The sequence below is a fragment of the Pipistrellus kuhlii genome, unplaced genomic scaffold, assembly GCF_014108245.1.
Source record: "Pipistrellus kuhlii isolate mPipKuh1 unplaced genomic scaffold, mPipKuh1.p scaffold_m20_p_1, whole genome shotgun sequence".
Taxonomy (NCBI): domain Eukaryota; kingdom Metazoa; phylum Chordata; class Mammalia; order Chiroptera; family Vespertilionidae; genus Pipistrellus; species Pipistrellus kuhlii.
This window is the reverse complement of record NW_023425404.1, coordinates 79,068,050-79,083,166: the sequence shown is the minus strand read 5'-3', so window position 1 is coordinate 79,083,166 and position 15,117 is coordinate 79,068,050. Positions and strand designations below refer to the sequence as shown.

General features: G+C 37.1%; 1 protein-coding gene across 3 annotated transcripts in view; it reads right to left on the bottom strand.

The window, feature by feature from the left end:
* MPP7 (MAGUK p55 scaffold protein 7) overlaps positions 1-15,117 on the bottom strand; it is a 229,872-nt gene that overhangs the window by 80,604 nt on the left and 134,151 nt on the right. For all 3 annotated transcript variants that reach the window (XM_036453195.2, XM_036453239.2, XM_045585883.1), the window contains one exon: positions 6,212-6,343. In XM_036453195.2, the coding sequence (XP_036309088.1) occupies positions 6,212-6,343 (132 nt within the window). The remainder of the gene's footprint in view (positions 1-6,211; positions 6,344-15,117) is intronic.

Here is a 15,117-nt window from a genome sequence, read left to right as displayed (position 1 = left end):
TATGCAAGGCTTTGATAGCAGGAGTGTTGCAATATGAAAGGATCACTCCACCTACTATGTTAAGAGAGTGAAGGAGGACTTCTGGTCAAGGTGGCAGGGCAAGTAAATGTACTACTTTTAGGGGAGACCAGGCCAGCAGGGGAGGGCAGTTAGGGGTGATCAGGCTGGGGGGGGGCAGTTAGGGGTTGATCAGGCCAGTAGGCAGTGGTAAGGGGTGATCAGGTAAGCAGGCAGGTGAGCAGTTAGAATACAGTGGTCACAGATTGCAAAAGAGATGTCTGACTGCTAGTTTAGGCCCGAGGGGTCCCAGACTGGAGAGGGTGCAGCTGGGCTGAGGAACACCCCATACCCTGTGCACAAATTTCATGCACTGGGCCTCTAGTAGTCAATAGTATTCTAATAACTATGTACAGTGTCAGATGGGTGCGAGATTTAGTGGGATGATCAATTAGTAAGTTACGTAGTCTCTAATCACTGGGGTGTACACCTGAAACCAACATAATAATATTTGTTAACTAATTCAAAAATAAAAATGATTTAAAAGTGGAAAGAAAAATAAGAATGAAGGATAAAAAAAAAAGGTTAAAAAAAAGAAAAAAAGAATGAAGGATAGCAAGGGCTAAAGGGAGGCTATTATTGTAATCCAAGGGAAAGAGGATGGGAGATTCAATCTGATTGGCAGGAGCAAAAATAATGAAAGGTAGACTGGATATATTATTGGTAGAGACAAAAAGATTTCCCAATGGGTTAGAAATGGCAAGTGAAAGAGGGGAAGAGTATAAAAGATAGACTCTATGGTTTTTGGCTGAGCAACTGGAAAGATGGGATTGTCATCAACTGAGAGGGGAACCCTACGGATGGAACACATTTGAAGACAAAGACCATTATCCTTTGGAACATGTTAAGACTGAGATGGCTATTAGACATCTAATGGAGATCAAGTAGACAGGTGGACATACAAATTTAAACATTAGAATAAATGTCTAGAAGAGAGAAATAGCCCCAGAAGTCATTAGCATACAGATGTTGTATGAATCACTTCCAGAATATATAAATAAAAAAGAACACTGAAGCCGAAACTGGTTTGGCTCAGTGGATAGAGTGTTGGTCTGTGGACTGAAAGGTCCCAGGTTCAATTCCAATCAAGGGCATGTACCTTGGTTGCGGGCACATCCCCAGTAGGAGGTAGGCAGGAGGCAGCTGATTGATGTTTCTCTATCCTCAATGTTTCTAACTCTCTATCCCTCTCTCTTCCTCTGTAAAAAGTCAATAAAATATGTTAAAAAAAAAAATTTAAGGGTTACCTTGTTATAGATATGTACTATAAAATATAATACATTTGCTATTGGCTGATTCTTCCCTTCCTTGGATGGTAAACTATGAACCTGAGGAATAATCTCCCCACTTCTACATGACATTAGCTAGCACTTGACTTATCTTCTTTACAATCTTACTTCTGCAGATATTTGTTTCCATTTTGCTTTCCAAACTGCTATGTCATAGTTCTTTGAAGTATTCTTAGTGCAAGATGCATAAAAATAAAGCTAATTGCATATAATATTGTACAAAATTTAAAAGTCCTAAGGCATATTTGCATATGCAAAATGAATTAAAATTTAATCTAATGTTTTATAACTTATGTATTTTCTTATATAATTATTTTTATAATTTATTTGGTGTGATTTTGGCAAAATATGAGTATAGAGAACTTAAGGTTAAATTGAGAAATTAACTTCTGGTTAGATAATTGTTACTATTACTATATAATGGCTTATAAAAGAGAAATGCAAAGAGGACTAGGCTATCATGATCTCCTTGAATAAAAATTTCATCTCCTGTAACACTGCCAATATCATAAGACCTTTTTAAGCTGGTAGCACTGTTGATTTAAAGTTAATCCTTTGAAGTAGGGGTTTTCAAAGGATGGTATACCAAATATTTGCATCAAAACCCTCTGAGACACGTTTTAAAATCTAGATTCCCAGGCCTTGCCCAAAACCTACTAATGTAGGCCATTTACGGTAGAGGCCCATAAATCTGCATTTTTAAGTAAGCATCTCAGGTAATTCCTATAATAGCAGAGTTTGAGAACCACTATTCTAAAAGAACCAAGAAGACAATCCATGCAAGAAACACTGAAAATTTAGGATGAAATCCACCTACCAACTAATAGAATTTCATTTTCTTAAGCTTGTCTAAAAATTAATCTCTGGATACAACAAACATAAGCTCCTCCAAACTCACAAGGGAGTGAGGATAGCTCTGTGTCTTATATCCTTATTGTTGTTTTTCTCCCCTTCTCTCAATTCTTTTATCCATCTCTCCCCTAGAATTAGCACCCTTGTCCCTTTTCATTGCCAAATGCCTATATGATCTTTGTTCATTGCCCCTTCTGGAAAATCATGCTGTGGTTAAACAGCTGTCATCTAGCCTTATTATTCAATGGACCATTTATCTAACACATAATGCACAAGAACATAAAAAGCATTTCAAATACATTATATCTCAGTTGATGATTAAAACACTCTAAAAGAGTTATACTTTCTGATAAGGAAGCTGAGATGGAGTTGTTAAACAACTCACTGCTATAAGGATATATGGCAAATAAGTGACCCCCTATAACACTCAGGTCACCTAATGCAAGCTTGGTATTCATTTTACCACATTACACCTGGGTCAAATAAACAAAATTACATTCTTAACATGGATAATCTAACACTTGACTGCTAAATTATATGGCCTTTTCTCTTGAGTCATTTGCCAAAATATCCTAACCATACACTTGAAAAAATTGTATTTAACTTTGGCTTCTTTCTCCTTGCCCATTTTTGGGGAAGCAGAGAGAAAAATGCCATTAAATATATTACAAACTTGCCAAATCCTATATAATAAAAGTCTAATATGCTAAGTGTCCACTTGTCTGGGCATCCATTCAACCAATCAAAACATAACATGTTAATGATATGCTAAAGCTGTTCAACCAGTCGCCATGACATGCACTGACCACCAGGGGGAAGACAGCAGATTGGTCGACCAGTTGCTATGATGGGCACTGACCACCAGGGGGCGATACTCTGACCGGTAGGTTAGCATGATGCTGGGATCCTGCTGATCGGGACTGAGTGAACCAGGCTGAACATGCCCTGAAGCCCTCTCACGGTCCCTCCCACGGATCCTGCCCAGCCCTGATTGTGCACTGGTGGGGTCCCTTGGCCTGGCCTGTGCCCTCTTGAAATCTGGGACCCCTCAGGGAATGTCAGAGAGCTGGTTTTGGCCCAATCCCACATGCCCGGCCAAGGGACCCCACTGGTACACAAATTCGTGCACTGGGCCTCTAGTTATACCATAATATACTAATAAGAAACTGAATAATTTTGAGATATGCTTTAATGTCCCCCAAATACACAAATATTACAAACCTGGAAAACATTCTCATGCTAAAGATAAATATTCAGTTTTTAAATAATTTACCAATTCAACATTATTTTTAAAGAAATTTCTCTGGTTCCCTTTCCTAAATATCTAACCTTTTGCTAGCACCTGCATAGCTCATAGGCTCAGTATAATCATAAGGGAATTTGTCATTGATATTCCCATGCATCTTCTTTTATTCTTGCCAATGTAATGTATAATACTTCTAGGCACCTAAATAAAAACCCCCAATGCTACTGTTGACTTCCTCTCTCCTTTTGCCCTCTGTATCCACAAGTCCTATTAAATCTAACATGTCACTCTTGCTACTATCTTATATACACTGTATTATATAATCTGTAATGGAAGAGGGTATTAGATGAATAATCACCACCTCAAAGTTAGGTCAAATTATTTCAGTTGTTACATGCTTATTAGCTAAATAAATGTTTAGTAACAAACTATGATAACACAGCTTTAGATTATTTTATATATGTCATTCAACGTTTTTGAATTTAAACTAATTCATAGTAGCTCCAGTCAAACCTTTTGTGAAATCTTAATGCAGTACATGCCGAATTTCTTTGATAAACATTTTAAAGATCTTATTTTATCAGAAGGCATGGGACTTAAATGTTGCTGATGAATATTTAAATGTTAGCTCACCAAAACTACTGTCCCTGAAGAAATTATGACAAATCAAATGAATTATTAATTATTGAACTTCTCAAGATAGTCTTTCAATGATCTCCCTAAAGGGCTGAATTTAAAGCAAAATAAAAAGGTATTTAAGTTAACAGATGCACAGAACCCACTAAAAATTAGTCACTTTATGGTGCTAGGCCCTGAGACAGCTCTTTCTATATTCAACATGAGTGTCACCTATTCTTACTAAATATATCACCTCAATAATAAAAATCACAAGCTTTTTAGGTTATCAGCATAGAGCTATAATCACAGATGAAAAGCAGGAAGGTACAACCTAAATTAAATAATATTAACTAGGAATATAGGGAGTGCTAGGATATCCATGGATGAGATTCTGGGGCTCAATAAATCCCTTGATATAATATGCAAACTTATCGCATACATTTTTCTCAGTAGGAATGTCCAATGCATTTATCTATCCTTAAACAAAACAAAAAAACACCCCCCAAAAAACAAAAAAGAGAAAAAAAGAACCAAAAAGGAAAAGTGCAAAGACACAATATCGTATAGAAGATAAAACTAGAGCCTGGTGGGTAGCTCAATTGGTTGGAGTGTCCTCCCATACACCAAAATGTTTTGGATTCGATTCCCCATCAGGGCATATAACTAAATCACATATCAGATCCCTGGTCAGGGTGCCTATGAGAGGCAACCAATCAATGTTTCCCTCATATCGATTTTTTCTCTTTTTCTTTTCCTTCCCCTTTCTCTAAAAATCAATTAAAACATATTCTCAGGTATTAAAAAACAAACAAACAAACAAACAAAAAAAAACCAAGAAGAAAAAGCTAACTAGTATTTAAAAACAAAGAGCCAAGTTTAGATCTTGGTTCTACCACTCATTAGTAGTCATAATTGGGTAGGTTGCTTCACTTCTCTGAATATTAGTTTCCTGGTTTATAAAAAGAAAAACTATGATCCTCATACCAACCATGTGAATTAAATATAATGTATGTAAAGTACTTAAAATAGTACTCAGCAACTATTATATTATCAACTGCTATTTGCTTTAAGAAAATAGAAATATCTTAATTAGAATAAAATCAAGTGCTACATAATAAAATTAACTTATTTGTCTTTTGACTGTAGTTTTATAAATATATGAATACACTGCATATTTATTTTCTATTACTGCTATAACAAAGGACCACTGATTCAATGGCTTAAACAACACAAATTTATTACCTGACAATTTGGAGGTAGGAAGGCCAAAATGGGTACTAAGGGGCTAAAATCAATGTGTCAGCAGGGCTACATTTCTTTGGTGGATGTAGGATAAAATCCAGTCCTTGCTTGTTCCATTTGCTGGAAGCTTCTAGCATTCTGTGGTTCATTGCCACATCACTCCAACCTGTTTCCATCATCACATCTCCTTCTATGACACAGGCCTTCGTGCCTCCTTCTTTCACTTTAGTTAGGACGCTTGTGTCTAGATTGAGCCCGCTAGATAAACCAAAATAATCTCCCATTCGAAACCTTTTGTTAACCCGGCCTGTGTTGCTCAGTGGTTGAGAGTTGACTAATGAACCAGGAGGTCACAGTTCTATTCACAGTCAAGGCACGTGCCAGGATTGTGGGCTTAATACCAGGCAGGGGGCGTGTGGGAGGCAGCTGATCAATGATTCTCTCTCAGTAGTGATGTTTCTATATATCTCTCCCTCACCCTTTCTCTCTGAAATCAATTTTTAAAAATATTAAAATAAACAAATAAATAAAATAAGAATATTAAAATAAACAAATAAATAAAATAAACAAATAAATAAAACAAATAAAAAAATATGGCTAGAAAAAGCCATAAGCAATTATTCTTATGCACCATTTAATCTCAAATCATCTGTGACTAGTGCATATGCTTTCTTTTATAAATGTCAACAATTCACATTTTAAAATTATTGCTACTTATAACCAACAAAATGTCATTTCATTTTTCTAAATCATATATATTCTTTAGACATAAATGTTCCATTTACTTGAAAGTTTTAGGACACAGAGGAAGTGTATTTTAAACCAAGGAATTTTTGGAATGTCCTCATCAGATTTAGCTTTTTCATGATATCTACTCTTATCTGTGCACAAGAAGACCAAAACTTACCAGGGGTTCTCTATTTTTGACCAGACGAATTATTTTTACCGAGTCTTCCTCATCATCAATATCATCAGGCATAGGAGGCAATACTGGATCATATTTCTTCTGAGCTACAGTGTCATGCACAGAGAGCAAAGCCTATCAAAGTAAAAGGTTGATAAAAAAACAATTAATCTGATTGGTACTTCTGAGTTCTTGGAAAAGAATATATTCACCCCTATATTCATAGCAGCACAATTTACAATAGCTAAGATTTAGAAACATCTGAAGTGCCCATCAGCATATGAGTGGATTAAAAAAAATATGGTACATCTACACAATGGAATACTATGCTTCTGTGAAAAAGAAAGAACTCTTACCATTTGAAACATCATGGATGGGCCTAGAGAACATTATGCTAAGGAAAATAAGCCAGTTGGAGAAAGATAAATATCACATGATCTCACTCATTTGTGCAATATAATGAACAACATAAACTGATAAAGAAAAATAGAGCCAGAGTCATAGAAGCATCAAACAGACCATCCAACCTAAGAGGTAAGGCATAGGAGGGATGGGGTAAGAGATCAACCAGAGAACTTGTGTGCATGCATAAAGCATAACCAATGGACACAGACAGTAGGGGGGTGATTGCATATGCTGGGGGGCAGGGAGCGAGCTTAATCAAATACAAAACCCCAAATCCATAAAAGTATAAAGAAAATCTAATTGGTGACATCTGGTACACTGGGGCCAGGTATAATTTTAAACATTTAATAACATACAAATAATTATCCAGCCCCAAAATGTGAATAGTTCTAAGGTTGATAAACTGTGTATTATAGCTCCACTATTTGAGATTAGGGGATTCCTATGAAACCTTTCATAACCGAAATGGCATAAAGTAAAAAAGAAATAACCATTAATTTATATTAAAAAATGTTAGTGTTATCAGACCCCAAAAATAACTATCCAAAATAAAACAAAGATAAAATATAATAAAAAGAACATTACTGACCTGAAGGACAATTTCAATGGCCTAACATATGCACATATACACAAAGAAAGGAAGGATACTAAAAAATATTTGAGGGAATATGGCAGAAAATATCCCCCCCCCAAAAAAAAGCCACATGTTCAAGAAGATCAATGTATCTACCAAAAGAAACATAAAAGTAACATCATATTGATTGAAACCATTGATAAAGAGAAGATCTTACTATCATACCAAAAAATGCATTATATATTAAAAAAAAAATTTAAATGACAACCCTTCTCATCAGTAACAATGTAGGAGTAGTATCTTTAAAATACTCAAAGAAAAATACTATCAACCTAAAATTCTATACCTAGTAAAATATATTTTAGAAATGAAGGGATATTGAAGACTTTTTAGCCATACAAAATCTCAAAAAATTAATCACCAACAGATTTGTATTTCAAAAAAATATAATCAGAATATTTTCAGAGAGGAAGAATGGCATCAGATGGGACCATGAATCCCTACAAAGAAATGAATATCAGAAATGTCCACCATCTTGGTATCTATGGCAACTATTTTATATAAAGTAAAAATAATAAAGATAACTAATGAACATATTTTAAAATAAAGTAATTATTATATTATAGGCAATATTAAGAACAAGAACAACAGCTATGTATTTTTCCTCCTTAGCTTTCTAGATTGAGTCCCGTGTCTCTTTTCCAAAATATACCTTTAAGGTTTATAGATATCAAGTTCTAATTTTTAGTAGCTTTTTACAATTATTTTTGTTTAGCAACATTTCTATTAGTAACGTTGTATACAAATTCAATATACAAATTTTCCTTTCAAAAGGCAATTCTTAAATAAAAAATGTGTTTCCATATGCCACAACCACCAATCACAACAGATGGGTTTACCTGTCCCTCAGGTGAATCTGCAAGAAGTTGAACACTCAGGAGGCCCATTAGCTCTCAATGCCTTTGACCCCCTGAAGTCAACTCTATGTTCTATTTATCAATCAGGTCCACAGAATTAAGTGCCCTATCATAAGGTGAGTAAAACTAATTTATTCCTCCAGAAAAAAGCTTAACTTTTCCCTTTAGCAGACTTAATGAAATCTCATCCTTTCTGTATGCTCAATGATTAATTTCTTGCAAATGAATGTTTTGGAAGCTAAAAAATCACAACAAATTTCCTTATTTTATTTATTGTCTTTAAAAACTCTACCAAATTTCCCCTGACTTCTTAAATAATAACACCATGTTCTAGAGATGATATCACTTCACACTAAACTACCCCAGCCAAGCCCTGGATACCCCATAGAATGAAGATGCATGGGGAAGGGAAAGCAACTCAGAGCAAGGACATTCAAGGGGAGAGTCCCATTGGAAACCCAATCTCTGGAATACAGAGGATCCACATACCAGACTACTCAGGGCTCTGACCTGCCACATATCAGACTGGTAGCCAAAAGCTAGGAAGGCGAACAATTTGTGTTGTATGAAATGGACAAATAACTAGAAAAATACAATCTCCCACACCTGAATCAGAAAACTTGAATAGGCCAATAACAACTAAGGAAATAGGAGCAGTAATTTAAAAACTCCCAGCAAACAAAAGCCTGATCCAGATGGCTTCACAGGGGAATTTTACCAAACATTCAAAGAACTAACACCTATACTACTCAAGCTATTCAAAAAAACCCAAGAGGAAGGATTTTTAATCCAAGCTCTTTTTTATAAAGACAGTCTCATCCTAATTCCAAAACCAGATAAAGACACTACAAAGAAAGAGAATTACAGGCCAATATCCGTGATGAATATAGATGCTAAAATTCTCAAAAAAAATATTAGAAAATCAGATCCAGCAAGATATTAAAAAGATCATACACCATGATTATGTGGGATTTATTCTAGGGAATGCAAGGCTGGTACAATATTCCCAAATCGATAAATGGTGATATATCACATAAACAAATTGAAAAGACATAAATTACATGATCATACAATAGATATAGAAAAAACACTGGACAAAATCTAACACCTGTTTTTAATAAAATCTCTCAACAAAGTGGGAAGAGAAGGATCATACCTCAACATAATAAAGGCCATGTATATAACAAACATACAGCGAACATCATACTCAACTGGAAAAAACTAAAATCATTTTCCCTGAAAACAGGAACAAGATAGGGATGTCTGCTTTCACCATTCATATTCAATATAGTACAGAAAGTGCTAGCCGCTATGATCAGACAAAAAAAAATAATAATAAAAGGCATCCAAATTGGAAAAGAGGAAGTAAAACTTTCATTATTTGCAGATGACATGATATTGTACATAGAAAAATCCTTAAATACTCCACCAAAAAACCCCACTAGATTTATTTTAAAAAAAATATATTTTGTTGATTTTATACAGAGAGGAAGGGAGAGAGATAGAGAGTTAGAACCATCGATGAGAGAGTCATTGATCAGCTGCCTCTTGCACACCCCCTACTGGGGATATGCCCGCAACCAAGGTACATGCCCTTGACCGGAATCGAACCCGGGACCCTTCAGTCCCCAAGCCAACGCTCTATCCATTGAGCCAAACCGGTCCCGGCCCCCACTAGATTTAATACATAAATTTGGCAATGTAGCAGGATACCAAAACAAACAAACAAAACAGAAAGGGATAGTAACTGACATTGAAAAACCTACCTAGAGGCCTGTGACTGACACACCAATGGGTCGGACGACTACCCAGCAAAACCCAGCAAGCCTCACAAACAGCAGATCCAAAGGGTGAATGCACAGTAGGCAGCAAAAACTGCAGAGCCAAACTCCACTTTTTGTTCTGCTGTTCTTTTTAATTTTATACTATTACTTTGAATATAATCTAAATTATTTAGATTCCATTTTGTTTATGCCTTTTTTCCCCCTCTTACATCCCTATTTCTTTCTCTTCTTCTCCATTTATTCTTTTCCTTTGCTTTTTTAAAATTTTATTTCCTTTTCTTTTTTTCCTTCCTAGTTCACATTATTCAGTATTATTGCCTTTTGAAATTATTATTTCACATATACATATTTTTATCTTCTCTTCTAGACTTATTTTTTTTTTCTCCTTTCTTTCCTCTACCTTCTTTATGTTCACATTCTCTTTTCATTTCCTTCTTCTTGCTCTAATTCTTTTGGTCTATTGTATTATAGTATTCCTTTTTTAAAAATTTAATAAATCTTTATTGCTCAGATTATTACAATTGTTTCTTCTTTTCCCCCCTATAGATCCCTTCCACCCAGTTCCCACCCCACCCTCTGCCCTTACCTCCCCCACATTATCTTCATCCATAGGTGTATGATTTTAATACAATCTCTTCCTGCACCATCTACACCCCTTTCCCCTGATAATTATGAATCCACTCCCTTTCTTTGCCCCTGATTCAGTTACTTCACCATTTTATTCTGTTACTCAGATTTTTAATTCACTTGATTTTTTAGATTCACTTGTTGATATATATTTATCATAATTTTTATCTTTACTTTTTTCTTCTTCTTCCTCTTCTTAAAGAATACCTTTCAGCATTTCATATAATACTGGTTTGGTGGTGGTGAATTCCTTTAGCTTTTTCTTATCTGTGAAGCTCTTTATCTGACCTTCAATTCTGAATGATAACTTTGCTGGGTAGAGTAATTTTGGTTGTAGGTCCTCCTTATTCATCACTTTGAGTATTTCTTCCACTCTCCTCTGGCCTGCATAGTTTCTTTTGAAAAATCAGCTAATATCATGTGAGTCCCTTATAGGTAACTAACTGTTTTTCACTTGCTGCTTCTAAGATTCTCTCTTTGTCTTTTCCCCTTGGCATTTTAATTATGATGTGTCTTGGTGTGGTCCTCTTTGGATTTCTTTTGTTTAGGGTTCTGTGCACTTCCTGGACTTGTAAGTATATTTCTTTCACCAGGTGGGGTAAGTTTTCTGACATTATTTCTTCAAATAGGTTTTCAGTATCTTGAACTCTCTCTTATTCTGGCACCCCCATAATTCTGATGTTGGTATGCTTGAAGTTGTCCCAGAGGCTCCTTACACTACCTTAAACTTTCTGGATTCTCTTCTCTTCTTGCTTCTCCAAAGGAGTGTCCTTTGCTTCCTTGTATTCCAAATCTTTGACTTGGTTCTTGTGTTCCTCTAGTCTGCTGTTGGGTTATCTCTGTATAATATTTTTTATTTCAGTCAGTGTATGTTTAATTTCTAGTTGGTCCTTTTTCATATCCTCAAGGGTATCATTAAATTTATCAGCCTTTTCTAGAAAATTCTTGAAAAACATTATAAGTGTGGTTTTGAACTTTATATCCAGTCTTTTGTTCTCCATTTCTTTCGTTTGTGATTTATTTCCTTGTCTCAGAATTTTTGCTGCTTCCCTGAGTTGGTAGGGTGGCTTTGTGTGCTTGGTGTCCTATATGGCCCAATGGGTCAGCCTCCCCAATTACCTGAGGTAGACCCTCTTGGTTCTCCTCTTGTGGACTGTGTGTACAGCCTTGTTGTAGTTAAGTCTTGATTGTTGGTATCACTGGGAGAAACTGACCTCCAGGCCAATTGGATGTATCAGCTATGTCTATGCCAAGATACCTTCTATATTGGAGACAGTCTTATAGGATCAGACTTGCAAAATTGCAACAGCCTCTGTGCTCAGCTTGGATGGGGAAGCCTCAGGGCTGAGCTGACAGTCTTGGCTTCCCATCAAGCCCTGCCCTTGTGGGCACACCTCAGATCTCTGCCTTCCAAGGTCCCCTGAGTTTCCGCCAGACAGTCCAGATTCCCCTTGTAAGAGCATGGGTGCCCCAGGGGCTCGCCCAGAACTGGGTTGGGTCTCTGTATAATATTTTTAATCCCAGTGCAGTAGGAACTATGATTCAGTGCAGTCTGAAGCTTCTGACTCCTTCTGTGGAGAGGCCGTGGCAACATCCGCAGTTAGACCTCTCTGCGTGCACTCACTTGCACAAGTAGGAGCACCTCTAGATCCTGCCTGCTGTGGCTCCAGACTCCCCCAAGTCTCCCAGTCTCTGAGTCTCCGGATGCCTTTCTCTACAGTCCAGACTCCACCCATATGAGCCTGGGTCTATGTGGTTTCATCCAGGGTTGGGGTTCAGTGCAGTCGGAGGCTTCTTTTCCCCTCCTGCCAGCCAGGCACTCAGCCGTCCTTCCTCTCTGCACAAGCATCTCCCCACCTCAGTGCTTTGCGGCTTCCTGATCCCTGAGCCTCTCTCCTTCTTTCTAGTTGTAGATTTCCCAGTCAGCCAGCTTTCCTGTGGTTTTGGATAATGTCCATTCTGTCTTTTAGTTGTTGTTTCGAAATTGTTGTGAGAAGCGGCAGCTTAGATGCTTACCTAGGCCACCATCTTGGTTTCTCTATATAGTATTCTTTTTTATATTCCTTTCCTCCTCTTCTCTTTTCTTATGTTTTCTTGTTGTTGGTGGTGTTTTGGTTCTTGTGATTAGTTTTATTGTGTGTGTGTGTGTGTGTGTGTGTGTGTATGCTATTTTCAGTTTTGTCCTTTTTTGTCTTGTCTTATTATGTCAGAACCTGTATAACAGCTGACACAAGGTGGTTGGGATTGAGCCTCATACATGAGGATCAAGCGTACCCACAGAAGGGACAACAGGAATCAGGATCAAATTATAATAGGAGAGCCCCAATAATCTATACAAGGGACATTACCAGAGCACCCAGTCATCTCAGAATACCAAGAGGACTGCACTATGGAGTCCCACTACAGAAGGCCAGCCCACCAGAACTGGGAAACATAACAATAAATAGAAACAAGCATTAAAATGGAGCCAAAAAGAGGAGACAAAGAAGGCTCAAATGAAAGAAAAATAGAACCCTCCAGAAGAAGAGCTAAATAAAGTAAAGATAAGCAATTTATTAAACATAAAGTTCGGTGTAATGATTATAAGAATGCTCAACAGCATGAAAAGTAACACAGAAATTATTTAAAAAAAAAAACAGTCAAAAATAAAGAATGACATAACAGAAATAAAGAATTCACTGGAAGAAATAAAAAGAAAATTAGAAAAATGCAGGAATAAAATCAGCAAATTACAAAACAGGTTAGAAAAATAATCAGCCAACCAGAGAACCAAAAAGAAAAAAAAAATTATTAAGAAAAAAATTTAAGGAAACAGGGACTACAAGAAACATAACAACATTCACATCAAAGTAATGCCAAAAGGGGAAGAAAGTGACCAAGGAATAGAGAACCTGTTTGAAGAAATAATCACAAACAATTTCCATATCCTGGTGAAGGGAAAAGTCACACAAGTTCCAGAAGCACAGAGTCCCAAGCAAGAAGAATACAATAAGACTCATATAAAAATATATAATAATTTAAATGCCAAAAATGAAAGATAGAGAAACTTACAGGCAATGAGAGAAAAGCAACTAGTTACCTTCAAAGGTGCTCACATAAGGCTGTCAGCTGATTTCTTAACAGAAACACTATAGACCAGAAGAGATTGCCTGAAATTTTCAAGCTAATCAAAGGCAAGGATCTGAAACCAAGACTACTCTATCCAGCCACGCTATAATTCAAAATAAATAGTGAAATAAAGAGCTTCCCAGACAAAAAAAAAGGCTAGAGGAGTTTATTATCTCCAAAGCAGCTGCTCCACAGCTCTTGCTCAGATGCCAGACAATTTAGTTCCTCTCCATATTTTGCTGGGTCCTTTCAAGCTGCTACTCCAGCACTGGAGCTCACAGTGAGAACCTCCTAGTAAGTCTGTGTGGACCCTTTAAGAGGAACTGCCTGGATCTCCATTAGCCTCCCTGTCACCCAGCCACAATTCCTGTTGGTTTTTATAGCCCAAAGTTACCAAGACTTCTCTTTCCAGCACTGGAACCCTAGGCTGAGGGGTCTAGAGTGGGGCTGAAACTACTTGCTCCTCATAGGAGGCCTCTGTAGCCCAGATATCCTGCCTGATTAAAAAATGCTACACATGGTGTCAGAGTAGCCCATTACATGCCTCTGCTCCTCCTACCAGTCTCAATGTGGCTTCTTCTTTATTTCTCCAGTTGTAGGACTTCCATTCAACCTGATTTCAGGCGGTTCTGAATGATGGTTGTTCTGTATTTTAGTTGTAATTTTGATGGAGGAGATGAGTATAGCATTTAGCTACATCATCATCTTGACACTCCTCTATCTTTATTTTTTTGAATATCAATTTAAGACACATATAGCACAGTTCCAATGGAGATTTTTCAAGGAAGGTAGAAACTGGTTTTTGTATTAAGGAAGATATTTTCATTCAACACTCTATATAAGCTTATCAGAAATCACCATAACTAATCATTTATATTATATACTAGAGGCCCAGTGCATGAAAATTCATGCACTGGAGGGGGTCCCTCAGCTTGGCCTGCCCCCTATCACAGTCCAGGAGCCTTCAAGGGCAGGAGGCAACCCAGTGATCAGGGGAAGGCGACACCCTTTCACACTTCTGCTGCTGTCACTGCTGTCAGCGCAAGCCCTGGTTACCTGAGCCTTGGGCAGCCTTGTGTAGCTGGGCAGCCACCATCCAAGAATTGCCTGCACCTCAAGCTGGCCCTGGGTGACTGGGCAGCCTACATCTGAGGCTTTTCTGTGCCTTGGGCTGGAAAGTGGGGTTGAGGGGACTGGATAACATCATCTTGGATGTGTGGCAGTCAATTAGCATATTCCCTCCTTATTGGCTGAGGGTGCCACCATCTTTGAGGATGTGACAGTCAATTAGTATAGTCCCACCTTATTGGCTGTGGTACTGCCATATTTGAGGGTGGGGCAGCAATTGCACATTCTTTCCTTATTGGCTATGAGTGCAGCCATCTTTTCAATGGCATGAGGGTCAATTAACATATTACTTCTTTATTAGATAGGATATTATGCAACCTATATGTAATTTTGACTCATGAACAATATTTTATTTACAATTGTAGT